The 24,097-nt window shown below is 47.3% G+C and overlaps 1 protein-coding gene across 5 annotated transcripts in view; it reads left to right on the forward strand.

Moving 5' to 3' along the window:
• cep350 (centrosomal protein 350) overlaps window positions 1-24,097 on the forward strand; it is a 248,859-nt gene that overhangs the window by 191,044 nt on the left and 33,718 nt on the right. For all 5 annotated transcript variants that reach the window (XM_038795159.1, XM_038795161.1, XM_038795162.1 and 2 more), the window contains 3 exons: window positions 9,812-10,008; window positions 11,296-11,504; window positions 22,697-22,844. In XM_038795159.1, the coding sequence (XP_038651087.1) occupies window positions 9,812-10,008; window positions 11,296-11,504; window positions 22,697-22,844 (554 nt within the window). The remainder of the gene's footprint in view (window positions 1-9,811; window positions 10,009-11,295; window positions 11,505-22,696; window positions 22,845-24,097) is intronic.

A 24,097-nucleotide genomic window follows, 5' to 3' on the forward strand; every position in this document is an offset into this window, starting at 1 on the left:
TTCCTGACAGCACCTTGGGTATACCTACTACATGGACTGCAACGGCTTAAGGGAGCTCACCACCACTTTGTGAAGGCAGTTAAGGATTGGCAATAAATGCTGGCCTTGCTAGTGATTCTCACATCCGCACAAAACAATTAAAAAAAACAGATTATAGCACAAATATACCCCACAGTTACAGTGCAGAAACATCCAGATCCAGAGTACCTTGCTGAGAACTTGACTTGTCTGAGATAGTTTTTTTTTGCTAACCTCAATATCCAACTGAATGGAATGTGATCATTGGAGAGGAAATTCTCGTGGCAAAGTGTTAGGTCATTTCATGGTCATTCGGTTTGATTCATCACTTCCTTAGCTTGTGCATTTTGGTCTTGGAAACATTTAGTTATAGCCTGACCTTCACGCTAGGCCGTACTGCTTCTTGCAATGCAATTCCTCTGAAATTGGTGAAACTAGTAGAAAGAATTACGTACCTCCGCGTGTCATTTAGTGGAATTCTGGTTCCTGTGATTTTTTTAAATAAATGTTTTTTATTGGGTTTTTGAACAAAATTTACCATTATGTATACAAAATAGAATAAATATATATACATAGAAGAGAAGGGAACGCGCCCAAAAAACAAAACAAACAACAAAAAAAGTTAGAATAAAATAGCTGGTAGGGTATTATGCGCTAGCTCAACAACAGCAGCTCTGTACAATTGGCAATGTTGTTTTTAGCAAATAAGTAGGCATCTGTTTGTGTGTGGGGCGGGCGGGGAAACTGGGGGGTGGGGGGGTGTACATATACATTTGGGTGCCGGAGAAAACAATTACAGAGGGCAATACGCGCATAGATCTGGTGTTGGTGTTGTCACTTGCTTCTCCCGGACGGTTTTCGTTGTCGTCGCGTGATCATCTGCTTCAGCCGTTCGTCCCGTCTTTCGCCCGGATTTTCCTTGTTCTCTGCTCCTGTAGATGCCAAGTTTGTTATCGTTTCCCGTGCCCTCCTCCGGTATCATTCCCCCCCAGATGGGAACTTTGTCCGACGTTTTGGTCAGGTCAAATTGGTGCCGTAGTTGGTTCCAGGACTGGAGGGTGGCTATCCGGGCTGCTGGAGTATTTTTTGGGTGGGGATGGGTGTGCCACTGAGAGAGGTCCCCTTGCAGGAGGCCTCTTCCGCGCTCACACACTCGGCTTCTCGCTCCTTGATCCATCCCCTTATTTGCTTGGTCGTCACTGCCCAGTGGTAGAATTATAGGTTTGGGAGGGCTAGCCCCCCCCCCGGATTTTGTTTTATGTTGGACCTTCCTTGGGATCCTAGCATTCTTCCACCCCCACCTCCCCCATGCGAACGCCATAATTAGTTTGTCTGGTGCTTTGAAAAAGGCCTTGGGGATGTAGATCGGGAGAGATCTAAGTAGGAAGAGATACCTGGGCAGCACGTCATTTTGATCGTCCGGACTCTCCCCGCGAGGGAGTTTGGGAGTTTGTCAGACTGGTGAAGTTCCATTTGGGCTATTTGGATCCTCAGGTAGCTGAATTTGTGTCGGGCTTGTTTAAACAGCAGTCCAGTTAGTGCTGCCCCCCTCCCCCCCTCCTCTCCTCCTTGTGGGTGTACCGGGAAGATCTCGTTTTTGCTCATGTTGAGTTTGTAGCCAGAGAAGGCTCCAAACTCTTTCAGGAGCGCGATGATTCAGTCCACGCTGCTTTGTGGGTCCGAAATGTAGAGGAGCAGGTCATCTGCATAGAATGAGACTCTGTGCTCTCTGCCGCCCCTTTGGACCCCCCTCCAGCTTTTTGCTGCTCTGAGAGCAATTGCTAATGGCTCGATCTTGAGTGCGAACAGCAGTGGGGACAGTGGGCATCCTTGTCTTGATACCGGTGCAGTTTAGCTCTAACTGCCCTCAGCTGGCCCCCTCCCTTGGGCTTTGGGCGCAGCGACCAGTGTACTCTGTCCATTTCTGGTGGATTGGGGAAAGTTTTCCTCCCCACTAAGTTACCCAGCATCTCAGCCACGTATGTTGTGGCGTTTCTTCCCTTGATCCCCTCTGATTGCCCACTATCCTTACATTTTGCCTTCTCGAGCGGGTTTCCTGATCATCCACTCTGCCCTTCAAGCTCCCCTGCGCTGTGACCAGTCTTGCCACCTCCTTCTCCAGGGCCGTGATCCGGTCGCTCTTGTCAGTCGCGGCTTTTTCCAGCTCCTTAATGGTTGCCTCTTGGGCTTCCGGTTTATCCTCTTGGGCTTCCAGTCTCTCCTGTGCTCTGCCCAGGGCGAACTGCACCTCCGCCAGGGACTTGGCCATTGCTGCCAGCCCCCCATGTCAGCCCTAGCTTCTGCCTTGTTTTCCTGCCGGTGTTCCCTCAGCGCCTCAGCAAAGGATGCCTTCCAGTTCCAGCTCCCCCCAGCCCAAGGGGGAAAAGCTCCTATCTGTCCAGTTTTTTTTTGTTGCAGTGGGCCTTCCGTTCCGCTGCTTCGTGTGCTGGTTAGCTCGTCTGAACGGGTTCTCTCATTGCCCCTTCTGTTTCTGGTGCCCTTACTCCCTCTGCTTTGGCTACCTTCTGGCATTTTCTTTCCTCTCTTTTTTCCCCTCTTCCCCCCCCCCTTCCCTTTTCTTTCCCCCCCCCCTCCCTTCTCTCCTTTAACACTTTTTTCCCCCCCTCTTAAACCCCCTGGGGGTCGGTTCCTGCCGCTAGCTCGGTCCTCGCTCAGTCCCCATGTTCTCCTGCCTCCTGTAATCTTTTGAAGCAGAAGCTGACACTCTCCCACAGGGCGAATTAATCACCGTTACAGCTTTCTGCTAATTGTATTCTTGCAAACCATATATAAATATTAAGCTGGTTCTCAGGATCAAGAGCAACAATTAGCACGTTTTAAATGTTTTGGAATTTTTTTCCCACTTCACTCTGAAACTTGACTGTATCCCAATATAAGTAGTAAATGTATATTTAAAAATAAAATATTTTCAGTTTTTTTTTTCCCCATTGGATTACTCCCAAATAATGCATTGACAATTAGGTTAAATTAGATTTATTTATAATTTTTTAAATCAATCCCCTTTCCAGCTGCTAAGTGACTACTCTCGGATAATAAAAAATACATTCTTTCGATTCCCGGCTGGGTCACTGTCTGTGTGGAGTCTGCACGTCCTCCCCCTGTGTGCGTGGGTTTCCTCCGGGTGCTCCGGTTTCCTCCCACAGTCCAAAGATGTGCGGGTTAGGTGGATTGGCCATGCTAAATTGCCCGTAGTGTCCTAATAAAAGTAAGGTTAAGGGGGGGGGGGGGGGGGGGGGTTGTTGGGTTACAGGTATAGGGTGGATACGTGGGTTTGAGTAGGGTGATCATGGCTTGGCACAACATTGAGGGCCGAAGGGCCTGTTCTGTGCTGTACTGTTCTATGTTCTAAATGCTGTCAAATCGTCATTCAGTGACATGCAGATGAAGTTGAACAGAAACCTGAGCACGTTTTAATGCAAATTGCAGTCACATCGCAGGTTATACCCAAGGTGGAAACTGTACCCTCAAATTGTTAATTCGACAATGACCAATAAAACCTATACTCATGGTACTGTTATTCATGTCCAAGAGACTTGATAAGTCTATCCCTGGTAATCATTCCTTGGTTGAAGGTCATTTTAGAAGCTTACATCGGGATCACGCTGAAACACACTGAAGTCAGAGGCACTGAAATCTGAGGATAATCTCTAGCATGATTGTAATCTGCCCTAACCATTCTATGTACATATTGGCACAAATCTATGCCAGCTACTGTGCAACAGTTTCTGAAAGATGTGGATTAAACTAAGAATAATTATTGTAGATCAGAGTACAATAGGAAGCAATTCATGAAATTAAAATATTTCCGATTCATCTCAGCCACATGGAACGTAAACTAAATACGTTAGGTCAATAGGAAATTATTGTAATTTAACAAAGCCACATTGGCAAACCCATGGCAACACTTTGTGATACCAAATTATGCAGACAACTGAAAGAAACAATTTTGTACCCCACAACCTTTCTGATCTCCTCGTCGTGTTTACCATGTGGTTCTTTTAAACCTGCATGTAAACCATCTCAACCATGAAAAGACCATAATCCTAAAAAGATAGGTGATATCTAAGAGACAGTGCCAATTGGATCATTGTACACCTTTGCAAATCCTACTTTAAATAAGGATAGTGTACTTCAGCTTTCAAATGGTCACCTCAACTTGAACTCTTTCTTCCCACAGATGCTGCCTGTCATGCTGAGTATTTCCAACAGTTTTTGTTCTTATTTCAGTTTTCCGGCACCTGTGATGTTTTGCTTTTGTACTTTAAGCTACTTGATATCTTTTCTTCATTTTATTGTGAAAAATTACAAAGCTAATCTTGAAAAATGACCCTATAGCTTCCTTCATCAAAGATGAGAAATTGTATAGTGCCTGTGTCTGACATATTGATTTGATAATCAGATTCTTCCCACAATCATTCAAAAAGCAGAATGCTTTTGGGGTGGGCATGCGTGATCTGTGTATAGTATGCACTTGCGATGAAGATTGAAGTCAATCAAGCTCCCATTTCATTAATCCTTTCATTGAGGCTCTTCCATGTTCAGCCATTTGTTACTTTGGTAACTATGCATAGTGCAATAAGTTGCACATTTCTTTCTTCTAGACATTAGAGGCATTAATAGCTGGAGAATCTTCTATTAGGATCTAGTAAACTGTATAAAAGAGTGCTCTTTCTTAGAATGTCCCTATCAAGGAACCTTTGATTTCTAAACAAGAACATTTAAGGGTTTTACTCACACTAATTAATTGTTTTAAAGAGACTAGCAAGCTTTAGCCCATTCTGGATCTTAACCCTGAAATAAAATTCTGAAGGAAAAATCCTAGATGGTAATGTTACCACAGATAATATAGGTTATGGCTGGTGAATATTGGGGTGCATCATTCCACAGTGGTCAGAATCCCACAGTGTACAGTAACCTCAAATGGCTGAATGGTATTAATAAGTGTACAAACTCCAAGTGATGAATGTGGATTAACTGCAACTGAACACCCTCGAGACCAGTGGTTCGCATCTGTGTGTTGTGAAATAAAATTCCAAATTACTCAAAATTTTGGTAAATAAACAAAATCTAGTCATCTTCCTCAGCCCCATGGTCAGCATCTCCAAGTCCCGAGGAATATTAGGCCTCCAGTGCGCACACTGGCCGGGAAACGGCTGCACCTGCGTGGTTTGGATTTTTTATGTTGGTCATGCGCATGGTCCTGACGAACACAAAATCCGAACCGCAGATGTGTGGCCCATTCACAAGAGGCCCAATGTTCCTCAGGATTGGAGGTGCTAACCACAGAGCTAAAGATGAAACCCTGTGCATCTGCGCAAAAAGTAAAAACTCAAAATGGTGCAAAGCTCTGGGAGAAGCAAAGGAGTTGGAGAGTTCAAAAAACAGGAGAGAGGACGGGGAGAAGTAAAAACACAAAGTTCCCAGTAAGGGAAGAAGACAGAAGTAAGAAACAGAAACCAATAAAGTTAAGAAAAGGAGAAACAGGCTGAAATTCGAGAAAGGGCTGCAAGGAGCAGATCTTAAGTGATGTGTGCTGTAGTTGTGAAAGAGACCCCAAAAGAAGCCTTGAAGATCCGAGAAGGCAACTGAATCACAGATTCACAGAATTTAGTGCAGAAGGAGGCCATTTGGCCCATTGAGTCTGCACCGACCCTGGCAAAGAGCACCCTACTGAAGCCTACATAACCCAGTAACCCTAACCACTATGCTACCATGCTGCCCTGAAGGTTGGCAACTCCATGCTACATGGCGTTGGGGCAAGGATACGCCTTTAGAAGAGCAGTGTTGGGCTTGGTATGGCTGGAGAGCTGAAATTATGCTTGCAGGTTGATGCTTGAGGGTGTTTATTGCACAGTGTGGTGTGTTTGCCGTGGATAAGCTCTTGAAGAGAAGCGAGAGTCCTGCTCTGATTCAGATTGGGGGGGGGGGGGGGGGGGGGGGGGGGGTTCGTACTCGGCCAATACAGGAACAGCTACTTGGCCTTTGGATTTTGATGCCTCTTTCCCTGACCCAGAATATCTAATTTTCAGGGAGAAGCTCTCAAATGCTGCAATGATATCATGTTGATGTCCCATTTCAATACAAAAACGCTGTTCAATCTCCAGCAAGGATATACAGTAGTTCAAGTGCTTGAGAGAACAACACATAAAGCAAAATCAATGTATAAATGAGTAAGTGAGAGTTTTGGATAATGTGCAGGAGATGAGTTACCTGGTGGCAGAGGTCATAGCGAAATCGAAGAAGCTGTACGCCATTCCCAAAATCCTAATTTTACCAGCATGCAGAAGTATTGTGAGAGCAATGTTGGGAGCTGATGCTGCCAAAGAAGTCGGCAAAGTTTCTCTTTCTGATACAGTCAAGCAGTGTATTGACAAATATTGAATAGGTGCTTCCAAGTGAAAGTAGTGGACAATTTGCCCTGCAGATTGATGATTCCACAGATGTTAGCGGACTCTGCCAGCTCTTAGCCAATGTCAGGTGTGTTGACTGGGATTCTCTCAAAGAGAATTTCTTCTTTTGCAAAGAATTACCTGGCCATGTGACCGGAGAAGAAACCAGGAGAAGAAACCTTTTGAAAATGAAAATCGCTTATTGTCACGAGTAGGCTTCAATGAAGTTACTGTGAAAAGCCCTTAGTTCCGGCGCCTGTTCGGGGAGGCTGGTACGGGAATTGAACCGTGCTGCTGGACTGCCTTGGTTTGCTTTAAAAGCCAGAGATTTAGCCCAGTGTGCTAAACCAGCCCCAAAACTGCTTATGAGGAGGAAAACGATCTCAACTGGACCAAATTCAATAGCGTCTGCATGATTGAGCAATTGCCATGATAGGAAAAGTCAAAGAGTTTGTGAGTTAAGGTGAAAGAACAGAATCTTGACATCCAGGTCAGTCACATATCCTGCACCGTGAAGCCCTTGTGGCCAAAACAATGCCTTCTGAGTGAACTGCAGTATTATACCAAACAGCGAAAAATGTGAATGATGCGAAGTCACATCCTTTGAAATCACACTAGTTGACTACTTTTAGCGAAGAGATGGGAGTCAAGTACTAGGGTTTACTCATGAACACAAGTGCGATGGTTACCTCCGGGGGGGAAATGTCTTCTCTTCCAATGTGCTGAAAGAGTTTTCAGCTCTGCATGAATTGCCACACAAAGATTTAGTACATACTGATTCTTGGTGTGCTGAGCTTCCACATCTTTCAGGCATATTCAGCCATCTGAATGAGCTGAATGTTAAAATGTCGGGCAAAGCACAAGAACATTCTGACTGCCACAGTGAAACTTCAAGCTTCAGATCAAAACTGGCCCTATGGCAGGAAAAAGTGGCAAGTGGGTCAATTGAGATGTCCAAGCTGGCATCAGCAAATCCTGTTGGCAAAGCCATACTCAACCCTCATCTTCACACAACACTACGAGTTTGAATACGACTTCCCTATCTTGAGAATAGAAGATTTGGACTTGGTACGTGATCCGTTTAGGTCACTTGAATCATCAAAGACATTATCATTAAAAGAACCAGCGGAAATCGCAGAGATCAAAATAGATTGTACACTGAAGTTTGCAGAGATGTCTTCATATACACTTCTGTTGCTTGCAGGGCACGAATATCCATTTGTTTCAGATCACATTATAGCATTACTCTTACTGTTTCCCACAACCTATCCGTGCGAGTTGGCTTATGTTTAAAAAAAAAACAGAAGGAAGGGAGCATCTGTCTGGGGCAAGATCTGTAAGTTGCTTTGTCATCAGTTCCTCCCCAGATCAAGAGACTCGGCTCCCAGACGCAGGCCCAAATGTCGCATTAAAAGATGCTGCTTGTAGTATTTCCTTCATTTTTGAGCTTTCACATTGAGAAATATAAACTTAAAAGCAACTGAAAACAATTGAAATCTTTAATTTAAAAAATGTCTAAATTGTGTACATTTAAAAAAAATATTGTTTTGACATGCAACTGGTGGTAAGGCTTTCATTGTAAACTAAAACTGATGAAAATCTGATTAAATCATGGCTTGATATATTTTAAGGCAGTTTTAGAGATAAAAAGCTTTTTTGCTTGAAGGTAGCTCAGTTGGAGAAATTAGGTGTGCCTCAATGTTTTATAGTATAAAGGTGTGCCATGAGACACACATGGTTGGGAACTTCTACTCTAGACTTTCGGGGGTTGGAGAGGAAATGAGATTGGTCGATCCAGTTAGCAGCGTTGCATGTGATTCTGGAATGAATAGGGGTAGGAAAGAACATTTGTTTCAAAGCAAGTGCAGAAACATTGAAGAATTTTATTATTTATTGGAATGTGATTTCTCGAAGCCTGCAATGAAGATAATGCTGATGTGGAGATGCCGGCGTTGGACTGGGGTGGACACCTCCCCTCCCCTCCCTAACTCTCATACACACACAAACACTGCACTCGCATTCATATGATGACATTTATTGTCTTGCGCTAACATGTGATTGTATAAGCAGTTCAAGGAGATCCTTAAATCTGAGGCCAAGTCAAGTTGTGATTTTATAGTAAGAAGCCTTAGAACACCAGGTTAAAGGTGCCTGAGGAAGGAGCAGTACTCAAAAAGCTGGTGATTTGAAAGAAACCTGTTGGACTTTAACCTGGTGTGTAAGACTTCTTACTGTGCTCACCCCAGTCCAATGCCGGCATCTCCACATCATGGTGATTTTATAAGCAGTTCAAGGAGATCCTTAAATCTGAGGCTATGTGAAGTCAGCTATTGAATGGAAAGTGTGACAATCGGCCAACCTTTGGCTATTTGAACCGTTAACAAATGTGAAGTTACCAGTATTTTCCAGGTCTTTGATTTTGTCACCATCATTTTTTGACCCAAGAGGTTTGTATGAAACACTACAGGATGTTGTGCCGGAGTACCTAGTTCTTGGTGGGAGGGCATCATTCCAGAAGTACATCAGCTACATTTGGATTGGCGAGCTTGTTTTAAACAGAGGCGGCTTGGAGTAACCGAAGTATGAAAACTCTGCTCATCTTCACAACACATCTTTCACTTTCTCCGGATTGGTTTCATTTTCTCCGGATTGGAATTTTCCAATCTGTTTTGTAAATGAAACGCAACAAAAGATCCTATTGATTTGGTTGAGGGAGGGAGACTACAACTCGTGTCACAATATAGGTTAATAATCCCCCAGGTTAAGAAAGCCTAATTCTGTCTACTTTTCAAAGAATCATACTGTCAATAGGAGGGGGCTAAATGCAGAAAGGCACTAATATCCATCTTGTCATGGCAAACCTCTTAGAAAATTTTCAGTAGTATGCCACTGGAGTCATGTTTTCTTGGTTCCTTGGCGCTCACAGTCCAGGAAGATCCCAGTTATGATCCCTGGCTGATCCAAGTTACCAGATTGCAATGGTTGGGGAGCTCCTTGTAAGCCTGGAGGGTTTATTTTTAAAAAAACATTGCAGCGTGATGCTGTGCAGTGTTTGAAGCTGCCAGTTTTTACAAATATCAGTGCAACACCAAACTTGCAGAGAAAATCCTGTCAAAGGCATTGATTAACTGTACTTGGCCTATTTACATGCAGTGGTGGTAGCAGTGCTGCAATATTGTAGGACACCTGAATTGTGCAAGAAGGAGATTCTTGCCTGAATTTTATACATGTTGTGAAACTATAGCCCAAACAGAGTGCTGAGTTTAAAATGTAAGAATTACACATTTTGAGGTACAAGATTAATGTCTGATAGCACAAATAAATGTTGGCAGTTTGCTGACTCTCTCTCTCTCCCACTCCTTCCTTGCTCGCACGTCCATCAGGTTTCTTACTAAGCGGGAGCAGAAACTGATGCATCGGCGACGATATGCAGAGGAGCTGCTCGAATGGAAGCGGCGGCTCGATGCTGAGGAAGCTGAGATCCGACGAATGGAAAAGCAGGCCCTGGCTGCTTGGGACAAGGAGCTCAAACAAAAAGTGGCAAAGAGAGAGGCTAGTGAAAGAAGCCCCGGATCTAAAGGTAAATGTTGGATTCTGTCTCTGATTCCATTTGTTTTCTTATTTTTCTAATATTTATCTCCCTTCGAGGCATTAGTATATGTGCTGCTGTGCGGGCTGGTACTAAGTTGCTGTTCCTTTGGCATTGTTGAGCTCTTTGACTGTGATGGCATGTTTGAGGCTGATATACAATCTTGTCAGTCTGGATTACAGGATATGAAGCAAGGTGTAAAGCTAACTTTTTTGTCTCTTTAATTTAGGAAATCTGATTTATATAGCCTCAGCAGTGATATGGTAACCTAGCCCAGGTATTGGAACCAGGACCTTCCTATACTGTGTCTCGGCACCACATCATAATGCAGTTTCTCACTCAGCCTCTTGAGGGAGGCTGTAATTAAAGATTTTTCTTCCTTTGCTGTCTCTTGGTGGACGTTAGTTGCAGAGTTGGGAAGCAACAGAATTTGTAATCAGAGTGTGACTTTGGACAGTGTTTTTAGTAGGCTCACATGGCTAATATTAACATGTGGAAAAATCACACTTTCTTGTGCAATATTGATCTCATCATTAGCAACAGCATCAGATTGCGACACCAGTATGCACACTCGTGTTGTAATGGTGGAGTGTTTTGGATTTGGATTTTGTTTATTGTCACGTGTACCAAGGTACAGTGAAAAGTATTTTTCTGCGAGCAACTCAACAGATCATTAAATACATGAAAAGAAAAGGAAATAAAAGAAAATACATAATGGGAAACACAAGGTACACAATGTAACTACATAACACTGGCATCGGGTGGAGCATACAGGGGTGTAGTGTTAATGAGGTCAGTCCATAAGAGGGTCGTTTAGGAGTCTGGTAACAGTAGGGAAGAAGCTTGTTTTTGACTCTGTTCATGCATGTTCTCAGACTTTTGTATCTCCTACCCAATGGAAGAAGTTGGAAGAGTGAGTAAGCCGGGTGGGAGGGGTCTTTGATTATGCTGTTCGCTTTCCCCAGGCAGCGGGAGGTGTAGATGGAGTCAATGGATGGGAGGCAGGTTTGTGTGATGAACTGTTTTGACTGTTAACGGGGTTATCTAATGGGTTCTGAATTAACGCAAGGTGATTTCAGAGAATGCGCACATTCAGCTTGGTCTGGGCAACAGTCCCTAACCTCCCCTTAAGTCACTCCTGCATGCTTCTGAAATGCAGAATACTTCGAAAGGAGGGTGGAGCTGAAAGATGGTCTTACTGAATGGTGCATCTCCACTCTAAAGACTGATGTTAATCCACTGCAAGACAAGTATTCTAACTAGTGTCCTTCTCTCTAGACACAGCCAGTGAGGAAGAATGCCCTGCACCGTCTTGTTCCCAGCCCCACAGTGACAGTTCTATTCCGGAGGAGGTTGGAAGTCCACCTGCACAGACTGTGGAATCAGCATCAGTAGTCCTTCAGATGTCTACCAGTCCTGACCATAGCGTTTTCACTGATGATGGTTATTCCCAGGATTTTGAATCTGTGGCAACACGCAGCAAACAGGTTAAAAGATAATTCATGTGTTTTTCTTTTTTTTAAAAAAAGTTTCCAAATGGTCTAATGGGTAAAGGCACCACTCAAGGTTGCATGAGGCCATTGAGAATAGAAAGCTCCTGACTCGTAGTCAGTTCCAAGTTACTGGATCATAGCAGCTATGACTTAACAATTATCTATCTCTGCGTTAAAAAGAATCAACAGTGAAAGGAATTTTGCCCAGATTTTCGCTCTTGATTGTTATTTTGGTATTCCTGCTCAGGTGTGTGCACACCTGCCCTAAGGCCTACTATCTAAGATCACGACTGGATTAGGTACCAGGGACAAGCTCTTATGCAGCTGCACCCTGACAAAACTGGGTGCCTTCAGGAAGGAAAATGTAAAATGTTTTTGCTAGCTCTTGACGAGATGCATTCTTGGATCCTGAGGGAGTTGGAAGAGAAAGTGGCAGGGAGACTACCGTGGGGTGTGTACAAAATAACTAAAAAATAGCCAGTATTCTCTGTCAAAATCTGCAGTAGGGAAAATCTTAAGAATCTTCAAAAAGTAACTACATTGCTGCATATCTGGTAAGAACACCTATTTCCAGATCGGTAACATCACCCGTCTCTGCCCCACCTCTTCTACAGCTGAAACTCTCATTCATGCATTTGTTACCTCCAGACTTGGCAATTGTAACACATTCCTACTTCAGAAAGCTAGCAGGTGAAGGATAGTGCTGGAGCTAATCTTTACTCCATTTTATATTTATTTACAGAATTATAGTGCAAACATACACCTCCTAATCCAACAACCACAGATATACTTTTGTCTTTACAAGGGATAAGGGAACACCCGGTTAATGTGCAGCATACTGCATGCTATTAAATAAAATTAATATACAATTAATACTCCTGGATGACTTCCCACATTCGATTTGTAAATTTGAGATTATCAGAACTCTGCTACTCAAATAGTTACAAATGTCCACTTCCAAGCACTCTGGAAAGCTCCCATAATACCTACTCCATGTTGCCTTTCTTACTCCATATTGCCTTTCTTACCCCATCCAACTGCCCAGCTACCACCGCCAGAGCTTTCTAGGTTTTTGGAGAGAGGGTTGCAGAATTATGTAGCTTTTTTGTGAAGAAGTGATTTCTAATTTCACTCCTGAATGGCCAAGCTCTAATTTTGAAATTGTGCTTCCTTGTTCTGGAGTCTCCCAAAAGAGGAAATAGTTTATCTGCATTCTACCCTGTATAATCTCTTTTATCATTTCAGATACCTTGATTAAAATACCCAAGAACCGTCTAAACTCAAAGGTCTATGAACCAGGTTTATGCAACCTGTTCACACATTTTAATCCTTTAAACACTGGCATCATTCTGGACCGTCTGATCTGTAACTACTTCGAAGCCAATCTCAGGAGATATAGAATATTCAAGTTAGAAGACACAAGACTATTTAAACCGAAAGACTTAAGAGTGATGTATAGAGTTTTGCGATGTACAATTTAGAAACACTTGGCGGAGACGGTAACATAGTGGCAATGCCACTGGACTTGTAATCCGGCCAAGGCTAATGCATTAGGTTTTTTTTAAAATAATTTTTATTCAAATTTTATAAAATATTAATAACAACAAATTATATATTAACAACTGAGAAAACCCAAAGAGAACAAATCCCCCCCCCCCCGCCCCCCAATAAATACAAAAGAGAAAACAAAGAACATATGTACACATCCCATCAACCCTAACCACCGAGACGACTGCACCTGTCCTCGCCCCCAAAGAACCGACTCATCCTCGTCCCGGTCATATGAGCCCTATGCAGCACCTTAAACTGTATGAGGCTGAGCCTCGCACAAGAAGAGGGAGGAGTTCACCCTTCCTAGAGCATCCGCCCACGTCCCCTCCTCAATCTCCTCACCCAGCTCCACTTCCCATTTACCCTTTAGCTCCTCCACCAGGGCCTCGTCCATCTCCTGCATCACTTGGTATATTTCCGAAATCTTCCCCTCTCCAACCCACATCCCCGAGAGCACCCTGTCCTGGACCCCACGCGGGGGCAACAGCGGGAACCCCGTCACCTGCCGCCTGCAAATGCCCTCACCTGCATGTATCTGAAGATAGAACATAGAACGGTACAGCACAGAACAGGCCCTTCGGCCCTCAATGTTGTGCCGAGCCATGATCACCCTACTTAACCCACGTATCCACCTTATACCCGTAACCCAACAACCCCCCCCCTTAACCTTACTTTTATTAGGACACTACGGGCAATTTAGCATGGCCAATCCACCTAACCCGCACATCTTTGGACTGTGGGAGGAAACCGGAGCACCCGGAGGAAACCCACGCACACAGGGGGAGGACGTGCAGAACCTAGGACGCTGGAGCTGTGAAGCATTTATGCTGCACCATGCTACCCTGCCCGGATGTTCCCCGGGGGGAGCCCGAACTTCCCCTCTAGCTCACCCAGGCTAGCAAACCTTCCATTTAAAAACAGGTCCCCCAAACTCCTAATACCCGCCCTGTGCCAACCCAGGAACCCACCGTCAATATTCCCTGGGACAAACCAATGGTTCCCCCATATCGGGGACCTCATCAAGGCCCCCACCTCCCCCCTGTGTCGCCTCCACTGCCCCCATATTTTGAGGGTAGCCACCACCACCGGGCTCGTGGTATACCTCGTCAGAGGGAGCGGCAGCGGCGCCGTTACCAGCGCCTCCAGGCTCGTGCCCACACAGGACGCCATCTCCATCCTCTTCCATGCTGCCCCCTCCCCGTCCATCACCCACTTACGCACCATCGCTGCGTTAGCAGCCCAATAGTACCCACAGAGGTTGGGCAGTGCCAGCCCCCCCTATCCCTGCCCTGCTCCAAGAACACCCTTCTCACCCTCGGGGTCCCATGCGCCCACACAAACCCCGTAATGCTCCTGTTGACCCTCCTGAAAAAAGCCTTCGGGATAAGGATGGGAAGGCACTGGAACAGGAACAAAAACCTCGGGAGCACCGTCATCTTGACGGACTGCACCCTGCCTGCCAGTGACAGCGGCAACATGTCCCATCTTTTAAACTCCTCCTCCATTTGCTCCACCAGCTTTGTAAGGTTGAGATTGTGTAGGGCCCCCCAGCTCCTGGCCACCTGGACTCCCAAGTACCTAAAACTCCTCTCCGCCATTTTTAGTGGGAGCCTACCAATCCCCTCCTCTTGGTCACCCGGATGCACGACAAACTGCTCGCTCTTCCCCAGGTTGAGCTTGTATCCTGAAAACTCCCCAAGTTCCCTAAGGATCTTCACCTCCGGCATTCCCCCTATCGGGTCCGCCAGATACAACAATAAATCATTGGCATAGAGCGACACACGGTTCTCCTCCCCCCCCCTCGCGCCAGTCCCATCCAGTTCTTCGACTCCCTCAACGCCACGGCCAGGGATTCAATTGCTAACGCAAAGAGCACCCCCTGCTCCACCCCTGTCTCGTCCCTCGATATAACCAAAAATACTCCGATCTCCTCCTATTCGTGGTCATGCTCTCCATCGGGGCCTCATATAATAGCCTCACCCACCTGACAAACCCCTCCCCAAACCCAAACCTTTCCAGCACCTCCCACAGGTACTCCCACTCAACCCTATCAAAGGCCTTCTCCGCGTCCAGCGCCACCACTATCTCCGCCTCCCCCGCTACCACCGGCATCATAATAACATTCAAGAGCCTCCGTATGTTGGTGTTCAACTGTCGCCCCATCACTAACCCCATCTGATCCTCATGAATGACCCGTGGCACACAGTCCTCTATCCTCGTGGCCAAGATCTTCGCCATCAGTTTGGCGTTTACATTTAACAGCGAGATCGGCCTGTATGACCCACACTGCAGGGGGTCCTTGTCCCGCTTAAGGATCAGGGAAATCATCGCCTGGGACATAGTCGGGGGCAGAGCCCCCCCTCCCATGCCTCGTTGAAGATCCTAACCAACAGGGGACTCAACAGGTCTGCATACTTCTTATAAAATTCGACCGGGAACCCATCTGGCCCCGGCGGGTTCCCCGACTATATGATCCCAATCCCTTTGACCAGCTCCTCGAGCTCAATCGGCGCCCCCAATCCCTCCACCTGTCCCTCCTCCACCCTCGGGAATCACAGCCGGTCCGAGAAGCGCCCCATTCCCCCCCCCCCCCCCCCCCCCCCCCCCCCCCCCCCCCCCCCTCTCCTTCAAGGGTTCAGACCGATACAGTTCCTCATAGAAGTCCCTGAAGACCCCATTGATGTCTACCCCACTTCGCACCACATTTCCTCCCCTATCCTTGACTCCACCAATCTCCCTAGCCGCATCCCGCTTGCGGAGCTGATGCGCCAGCATCCTACTCGCCTTCTCCCCATATTCATACACCGCTCCCTGTGCCTTCCTCCACTGAGCCTCCGCCTTTCTAGTGGTCAGCAGGTCAAACTTGGCCTGAAGACTACACCGCTCCCTCAGCAATCCCTCCTCCAGAGCCTCCGAGTATCTCCTGTCCACCCTCACCAGCTCCCCCACCAACCTCTCCCTCTCTCTCCGCTCCCTCCTCTCCCTATGGGTTCGAATGGAGATCAACTCCCCTCTGACCACCGCCTTCAGTGGCTCCCAGACCGTCCCCACTCGGGCCTCCCCATTATCATTAGCCTCCAGGTACCTCATGATACCTCCTCGAATCCGCCCGCACACCTCCTCATCTGCCAGCAGCCCCACCTCCAAGCGCCAGAGCGGGCGCTGGTCTCTCTCCTCCCCCAGCTCGAGGTCCACCCAATGCGGGCATTCAATGCCTCAAACGACACCCTCTTTCCCACCAGAATCGCCACCCCTCGATTTTTTGCATCCAGCCCTGAATGAAACACTTGGCCTACCCATCCTTTCCTCAATCTAACCTGGCCTGCCACCTTGAGGTGTGTTATCTGGAGCATGGCCACGTCCGCCTTCAGCCCCTTCAGGTGCGCGAACATGCGGGCCCGTTTGACCGGCCCGTTCAATCCCCTCACATTCCAGGTTATCAGCCGGATCAGGGGGCTCCCTGCCCCCCTCCCCCGCCGACTAGCCATAACCCTTCTGCCCGCCACAGGCCCGCGCCTCCCACTGGCCCATTTCCCACGGCGGCAAACCCCCGACTCGACCCCCTCTGCATACTTCAGCTCCTCCCTGGCCATTCCAGCAGCAGCCCGGTACCCCCCCCCCCCCCCCCCCCCCCCCCCCCGCACCACTCCCTCCATAGTACTCCTGTAAGCCAGCTGACTCCTGCTGACCCCGGCAGCTCCCGCCACTCCTCCGACCCCTCCCAACGTGGGGCTGCCCCTCCTCCCCAGTTCCCACTCTCCCCCTCCCCCTCCCGCTCTCACACGGGAAAAAAGCCCGCGCTACTAGCTCCGACTCCTCAGCCCTCAGCACGGGAAAAAGCCCGCGCTTTCCTCCTGTCCGGCCCTGCCACGTTTAAAACAGCACCCATTGTCGGCCCCATCCCCCCCGCGGGGCCCCAGCCCTCCTTCCCACCGCGGGGCCCGAGCCCCCCTTCCCACCATCAGCTCCCCACACAGCCAGTCTGCCCCCCTCCTCGAGCCCATCCACCGAGCCCAAGCAAAAAGACAGTGCCCCACTCACCCTGAAAACAACATAGAACCAACATTAAACAGAAACCCCCCCCCCCTCAAAAGATAACACAGTTACACAGAGTCCCCCGCACCCAACCCTCAGTTTGAGTCCAACTTCTCGGCCTGCACGAAAGCCCACGCCTCCTCCGGGGACTCGAAGTAGAAGTGCCGGTCCCTGTAGGTGACCCACAAACGCGCCGGCTGCAGCATGCCGAACTTTACTCCTTTTCGATGTAGCACCGCCTTCGTCCGGTTGTACCCGGCCCTCCGCTTAGCCACCTCCGCACCCCAGTCCTGGTAGATCCGTACCACCGTGTTCTCCCACCTGCTGCTCCGCTCCTTCCTGGCCCGCCTGAGCGCACACTCCCGGTCAGCGAACCGATGAAACCGCGCCATAACCGCTCTTGGCGGCTCATTTGGCTTGGGCCGCCTTGCCAGAATTCTGTGGGCCCCCTCCAGCTCCAGGGGCCCCTGGAAGGACCCAGCTCCCACCAGCGAGTTCAGCATGATGACCACGTAGGCCCCCAAGTCTGACCCCTCCGGGAGGCCCAAGATCCGCAAATTTTTTCGCCTCGACCAGTTCTCCAGCTCCTGCCACTTTTTATGGAGCGCCTCATGCATCTCCACCTTTGCCACGAGGGCTGAGGCCTCATCCTCTCTTTCAGAGGCCTGTTGTCGGATCTCCCGAATTGCCATCCCCTGGGCAGTCTGAGTCTCCATCAGCTTGTCGATGGAAGCCTTCAACGGCTCTAGCAGCTCCGCTTTGAGCTCCCGGTAGCAACGCTGGAGAGTCTCCTGCTGCTCCTGCGCCCACTGCCTCCAGGTCTCCGCCTGCCGCCATCTTGTGCCTCTTCCCCTGCTTTTGCTTTGGCGCTGCCACCGCTATTTTTTTTTTTTGGAATGTTTTTTATTGAGTTTTCATATTTTATATCCAACAAATTACAAATTATTAGAAAAAAAACACGCAAAAATTAACATGTATATTTACAGGTAAGCATCTTCATAATAACAACTGTGGCCACCCCCTTTAGCCGGCATACATATTTTACATTCCTCAATATGGCCGAGGCACATGTTTATAGGCATTTATTTACAGTTTGGTTTTGGGCCTTAGCTTGCCGTCAGACTGTCGCTTCCTTTTTTTTTAGAATAATTTTTATTCAAGTTTTCAACAACAAATTTTATCACAACAGAGAAAAACAGTAACCCCTCCCCTCCAATACAAAAACAATAAATTAACAAGAAAAAGAAATGAGCATAAAACCATGAGAATAAACCCCCATAACGAACCCGTCCATTTTCCCCTGATTCTTGGCCACTCGACTATTCTTCCTCTTGTCCGTTGGCCACAAACAGGTCCCGGAACATGAATGGCTCCCACATTCTGTGGAAGCCTTCGTCTGACCCCTCGGATGGCGAATTTGATTTTCTCCATTTGGAGAGATTCCGAGAGGTCGGACAGCCAGTCTGCGGCTCTGGGTGGTGCTGCTGACCGCCAGCCAAACAGGATTCTACGGCGGGCAATCAGGGAGGCAAAGGCAAGGGCGTCCGCCCTCCTCCCCAGGAATAGATCTGGCTGGTCCGAGACCCCGAAGACCGCCACTTTCGGGCATGGCTCCACCCTCATCCCCACCACTTTGGACATAGCCTCGAAGAAGGCTGTCCAGTACTCCACAAGTCTGGGGCAAGACCAGAACATGTGGGCGTGGTTGGCCGGGCCTCTTTGCCACCGTTCGCATCTGTCCTCCACCTCCGGGAAGAACCTACTCATACGGTTTCTCGTTAAGTGGGCTCTATGTACCACTTTTAGTTGCGTCAGGCTGAGCCTTGTGCACGTGGAGGTGGAGTTGACCCTATGCAGTGCTTCACTCCAGAGTCCCCACCCTATCTCAATCCCCAGGTCATCCTCCCATTTCTTTCTTGTTGCGTCCAGTACGGTGTCGTCCCTTTCTACCAGTCGGTCATCCATGTCGCTACAGTTCCCTTTCTCTAGGATACTTGCATCCAGTAGGTCTTCCAGTAGTGTCTGTCATGGTGGTTGTGGGTATGTCCTTGTCTCCTTTCGTAAGAAGTTTTTGAGCTGCAGATACCGTAGCTCGTTCCCCCTGGCTAGCCGAAATTTCTCTGTCCGTTCATCCAGTGTTGCGGTCCTGCCGTCTGTGTATAGGTCCCTGACTGTCAGTGTCCCTCCGTCCTGCCTCCACCTTTTGAAGGTGGCGTCAGTCAGTGCTGGTGTGAACCTATGGTTGTTGCAGATGGGAGCCTTGTCCGGCATTTTGGTCAGGCCAAATTGCTGCCGCAGTTGGTTCCAGGATTGGAGGGTGGCTGTTACCACTGGGCTGCTGGAGTGTTTTTTGGGTGGGGATGGGAGTGCTGCCGTGGCGAGGGCCCGGAGGGAGGTCCCCATGCAGGAGGCCTCCTCCGCACGCACCCACTCGGCCTCTGGCTCCTGGATCCATCCCCTTACTCGCTCGGATGTTGCCGCCCAGTGGTTGAATTGTAGGTTTGGGAGGATTTTGATTTTTGTAGGACCATCTTTGTGATCCTAGCATTTTTACACCCCCCCCCCCCATACAAACGCCATGATTAGTTTGTCCAGCGCTTTGAAAAAGGCCTTGGGGATGTTGATCGGAATGGATCTGAAGAGGAACCTGGGCAGTACGTTCATTTTGAACGTCTGGACTCTCCCCGCGAGGGAGAGTGGGAGTGTGTTCCATCTTTGCAGGTCCTTGCACTGGGAAGATCTCGCTTTTGCTCATGTTGAGTTTGTAGCCCGAGAAGGCTCCAAACTCTTTCAGGAGCGCAATGATTCCGTCCATGCTGTTGCCACCGCTATTTTACTCGCCCCACTCCTGGTCCAGGCCATATACCGCTGGAGGAATGTTGTTATAACCTTCCCACGTCGGGAGCCGTCGAAAAAGTGCCGCGAGGGGCCCTAAAAAGAGCCCAAAGGTCCGTTCCTGGCGGGAGCTGCCGAACGTGCGGCTTAGCTCCGCATAGCCGCAACCGGAAGTCCAGGCTAATGCATTAGTCTCAGTAATGGTGACCATGAAATCATGGTGATTATCATGAAACTATTATGAAGCCATCGCCGATTGCCGTTTTAAAAAAAAAGGTTCGTTAATATCCCTAGGACAAGGAAATCTGACATCCTTACCTGATCTGGCCTACAGATTAGGTGAAGGAATTCAGTGTCCGAATTTGTGGTAGTGACAGCTGGGATTGGATCGAGGGATAAAGGAAATGGGGATGCAAATTATGGGAACAGAGTGGGTAAATAAAAGAAAAGACATTTACATTTATATAGAGCCTTTCGGTGACCTGAGGTAATCCCAAAAATACTTTATAGCCAATAACGAACTTTTGAAGTGTAGTCATTCTTGTAATATAGGAAACATGGCAGGAACCATGGCAACCAATTTGAGCACAGAAAGATCCCACAAATCACAATATGATAGTGTAATGTGATGACCTTTTGCTTGGGTAAATACTGATGGAATCTCAGAACTGTTGCGGCTCACAAGCTGAAGGAGATGATTTGCCCCCTTGTGCCTGCTCCAGGTCTCCAAATGAGTCATTTGTGCCATTGTCCCTTAACTCTGCACAGTCTTCCTTTTATGTTAACAGTCTAATTCCCTTTTGAATCATTTGAGTAACCGTGCCTCCACCACGCTGTCAGGCAGTCCATTCCAGACTATAATCACTCATTGTGTGAAACTGTTTATTTCATGCTTTATTATGTGTCCTTTTAGGAACAGGAGGAGGTCCCTTTAGCTGTTCTGCCATTTCTTGAGATCATGGCTAATCACAAATATAACTGCATATACCTGACTTGTCCCTATATCTCTTAATACTTTCAGTGAACAAAAATCTATCAATCTTGGTTTAAACACAACAATTAGTACAATTCAGGAAGTGAGTTTGAAACTTCTACCAACCTTTGTGTATAGAGGTGTTTCCTAATTTAACCCCCGAAAAGTCTGGTTCTAAATTTTAGACCACGATCCCTGGTCTAACCAATCAGTCTATCTATCTGCACTATATGGTCCTCGACACAGTGTGAGCCCAAAGGTTATGACTTCTTTGTATTTATGTGTATTTCAATCCCTCAAGTCTATACAAGCTACTTTTTACTGGAGGCAGACAAGTGACTGTAAGTTCTGATTCTCTGCCTCTGTCGAACACTGCAGTGAGGCATTGGAAGCTGGTGTTGTAAAAGAGAACTTGTATTTCTAGGAAATCCTTCACGTCTTCAGCTCATCTCAAATACTTGTCATCCAATGAATTCATTTTAAAGTGCATACAAAAGCTGTAGCCACTTGCTGCTCATATTCACGGTCAACCCCTTAAGTTTGCCATGAGGGTGCTTATGGTGGAGTATGAGGAGTGGCTGTTGGGCCGAAGGCCTGTGATGTGGTATTTGGGTAAATCGATGTGTCTTCTCTCATCATGCCACTGTCAGATATGGTCACCTCTGATCACTTTCATCTTCCCCTTTTTTATTTACACCCCCTTTCTAATCTCACGTCCTTCTGTGACCTTCCAAGTGACTTTCAGCAACACTTGACCACGTCAAATCCCGTCTTATCACCCCTTTCCTCAAAAAAGCTCCTTCCCTAGACTTGATCGACCTGTCCTGGTAAGCTACTGCCCTATCTCCACTGTCCCTTTCCTCTCCAGATTCCTTGGAGTGTGTTATTGCTTCCAAATTCGATACCCATCTTTCCCGCAGCTCCATGTTTGGATACTACCACTAAGGTTTTCATCCCTACCACAGTATAGGTAGGGATCAAAGTCCTACATTGCATTGTGTATGACTGTGACCCTGATTACCATGCACTCGTCATGCTACTCTACCTGTATACAGCCTTTGATACAATAGCGGCTTACCACCACCTCATCAAGTGAAATTAATAATGGACAACAAATGCTGGCCTTGCCAGCAATACTTGTGTCCCATGAATGAATAAAAGAAAAGTTGACCATCACCATCTTCCTCAATGTTTATTTTATTTCATTTTATTTTAAAAAATATATATATATTTTTTTAAGAGTACCCAATTCATTTTTTTTCCAATGAAGGGGCAATTTGGCGTGGCCAATCTACCTACCCTGCACATCTTTGGGTTGTGAGGATGAAACCCACACAAACACAGGGAGAATGCACAAACGGTCAGTGACCCAAGGCCGGTATCGAACCTGTGACCTCGGCGCCGTGAGGCAGCAGTGCTAACCACTGTGCCACCATGTTGCCCCATCTTCCTCACTGTTTAATATGTGGTTGTGTGTCAACATTTTATTTGACAGTGCCTCCTGTGAAGTACTGTTGGAAATATTACTGCATTAACAGTGCCAGAAACATGTTGTTGTTAGGTCTCACAGGCAGCTGAGAGATAAATGACCAGTTAACCTATTTTTTGCTGGTATTAATGCCATGGGATCATTTGCATTCACTTGAATAGCTGGTACGGCCACGATTTCACCAGAAAGAGTGAGCATGTCAGGAGGCTTGAAATCCATCTCTCTGCTTATCCGATCTACTTCCCAAATCGGAATTAATGTCAGCCAGGGAACTAATGTTGACTTTCTTTTCCTGTTTTACAGTCTCCTCCCTCGAAAGTGACTGTCAGTACATCAAAGCAAGATGGTCAGAAAAGCAGTTCCAGCTTCAGTGTGCCGATCAGGCCTGCATTGAAATCCCGCCATGCATCTGGCAGCTGGTCTGATGAATCTGTTTCTGTGACACAGTCGGGTAAGAAATTCCTAATAGTCACCAGATCAACCCGAGTTTCTTCAAGGTTTTCAATGTTTTAGTTGCAAAGTAGCTCAGAATTCTGCATTCATATGGCTGAGTACAGCACCAGTTAACCTAATTTTTGCTGATATTAATTGATCAATGATTGTCAGCTAGACCACCAGAAGTGCTTCACTCTAAGGAATGCCATGGGATCATTTGCATTCATTTGAATAGCTGGTAAGGCCACGATTTCATGCAAGAGTCTGGTTTATCACAGGGCTAAGTCGCTGGCTTTGAAAACAGACCAAGGCAAGCCAGCAGCACGGTTCAGTTCCCATACCAGCCTCCCCGAACAGGTGCCGGAATATGGCGACTTGGGACTTTTTGCAGTAACTTCATTTGAAGCCTACCTGTGACAATAAGCGATTTTCATTTAATTTCAAGAGTGAGCATGTTGGGAGGCTTGGAATGCATCTCCCTGTTTATCCGATCTACCTCCTAAATCGGAATTAATGCCAGCCGGGGCGGGCGGAGGTTGGGGGGGGGGGGGGCGGTTGTTGGGGGGGGGGGGCGGTTGTTGGGGGGGGGGGGGGGGGGGGGGGGGGCGCGCTCTTGTGTTACGGAGGTGAAAATAGCAGCTGATGTGGCCACGCTGAGAGGGAAAAATGACATGGGTTCTGTCACAGGAGAGATGGCCCTCTAGTTTTGTTTGTTACTGCAGATTTCTGCATCGCCATCCTGAATATAATCGGAGTTGACAGCCCAGAGTAAGTCAGCATAGATATGGCAGGTGGTTTGTTCATATCGGATTATTTCACTTCCCCCTGAGAATCTGTTGAGTGAGAGGGTGAGAGTTGAGTACCTATGTAAGGCTGACTGCATTGGTCAGCATAGTCCTGTGACTTACTGGTTGAGTTGCATGTATGTCTAAGATGAAGGAAGGATACCAGCATCTTTATGCAAAGAATCTCAAGCCACTAAAAGGCTTAGCAAAGAAATCAACACAAAACTGGAAGTAAAAACCAAATACGCTTTGCTATGTATCTACCTTCCCAGTCACTGTTGAGAGGAATCAGGTTGTTCACACCTCGGCGACATGTTCAACCCCAAACAAATCTTCCAGACTCCAACCCCTTTTTCTAACCTTGCCTATCTCTATTCCTGCACCAGTCAATCTGCAGCTCAAACCCTCATGCACAGCTCTGTTAGCCCCTGACTCGACCAATCCGATTGTATTTTGGTCATACTGACATTCCCTTACTTCACAA

This window comes from Scyliorhinus canicula, chromosome 4, assembly GCF_902713615.1.
Source record: "Scyliorhinus canicula chromosome 4, sScyCan1.1, whole genome shotgun sequence".
Taxonomy (NCBI): domain Eukaryota; kingdom Metazoa; phylum Chordata; class Chondrichthyes; order Carcharhiniformes; family Scyliorhinidae; genus Scyliorhinus; species Scyliorhinus canicula.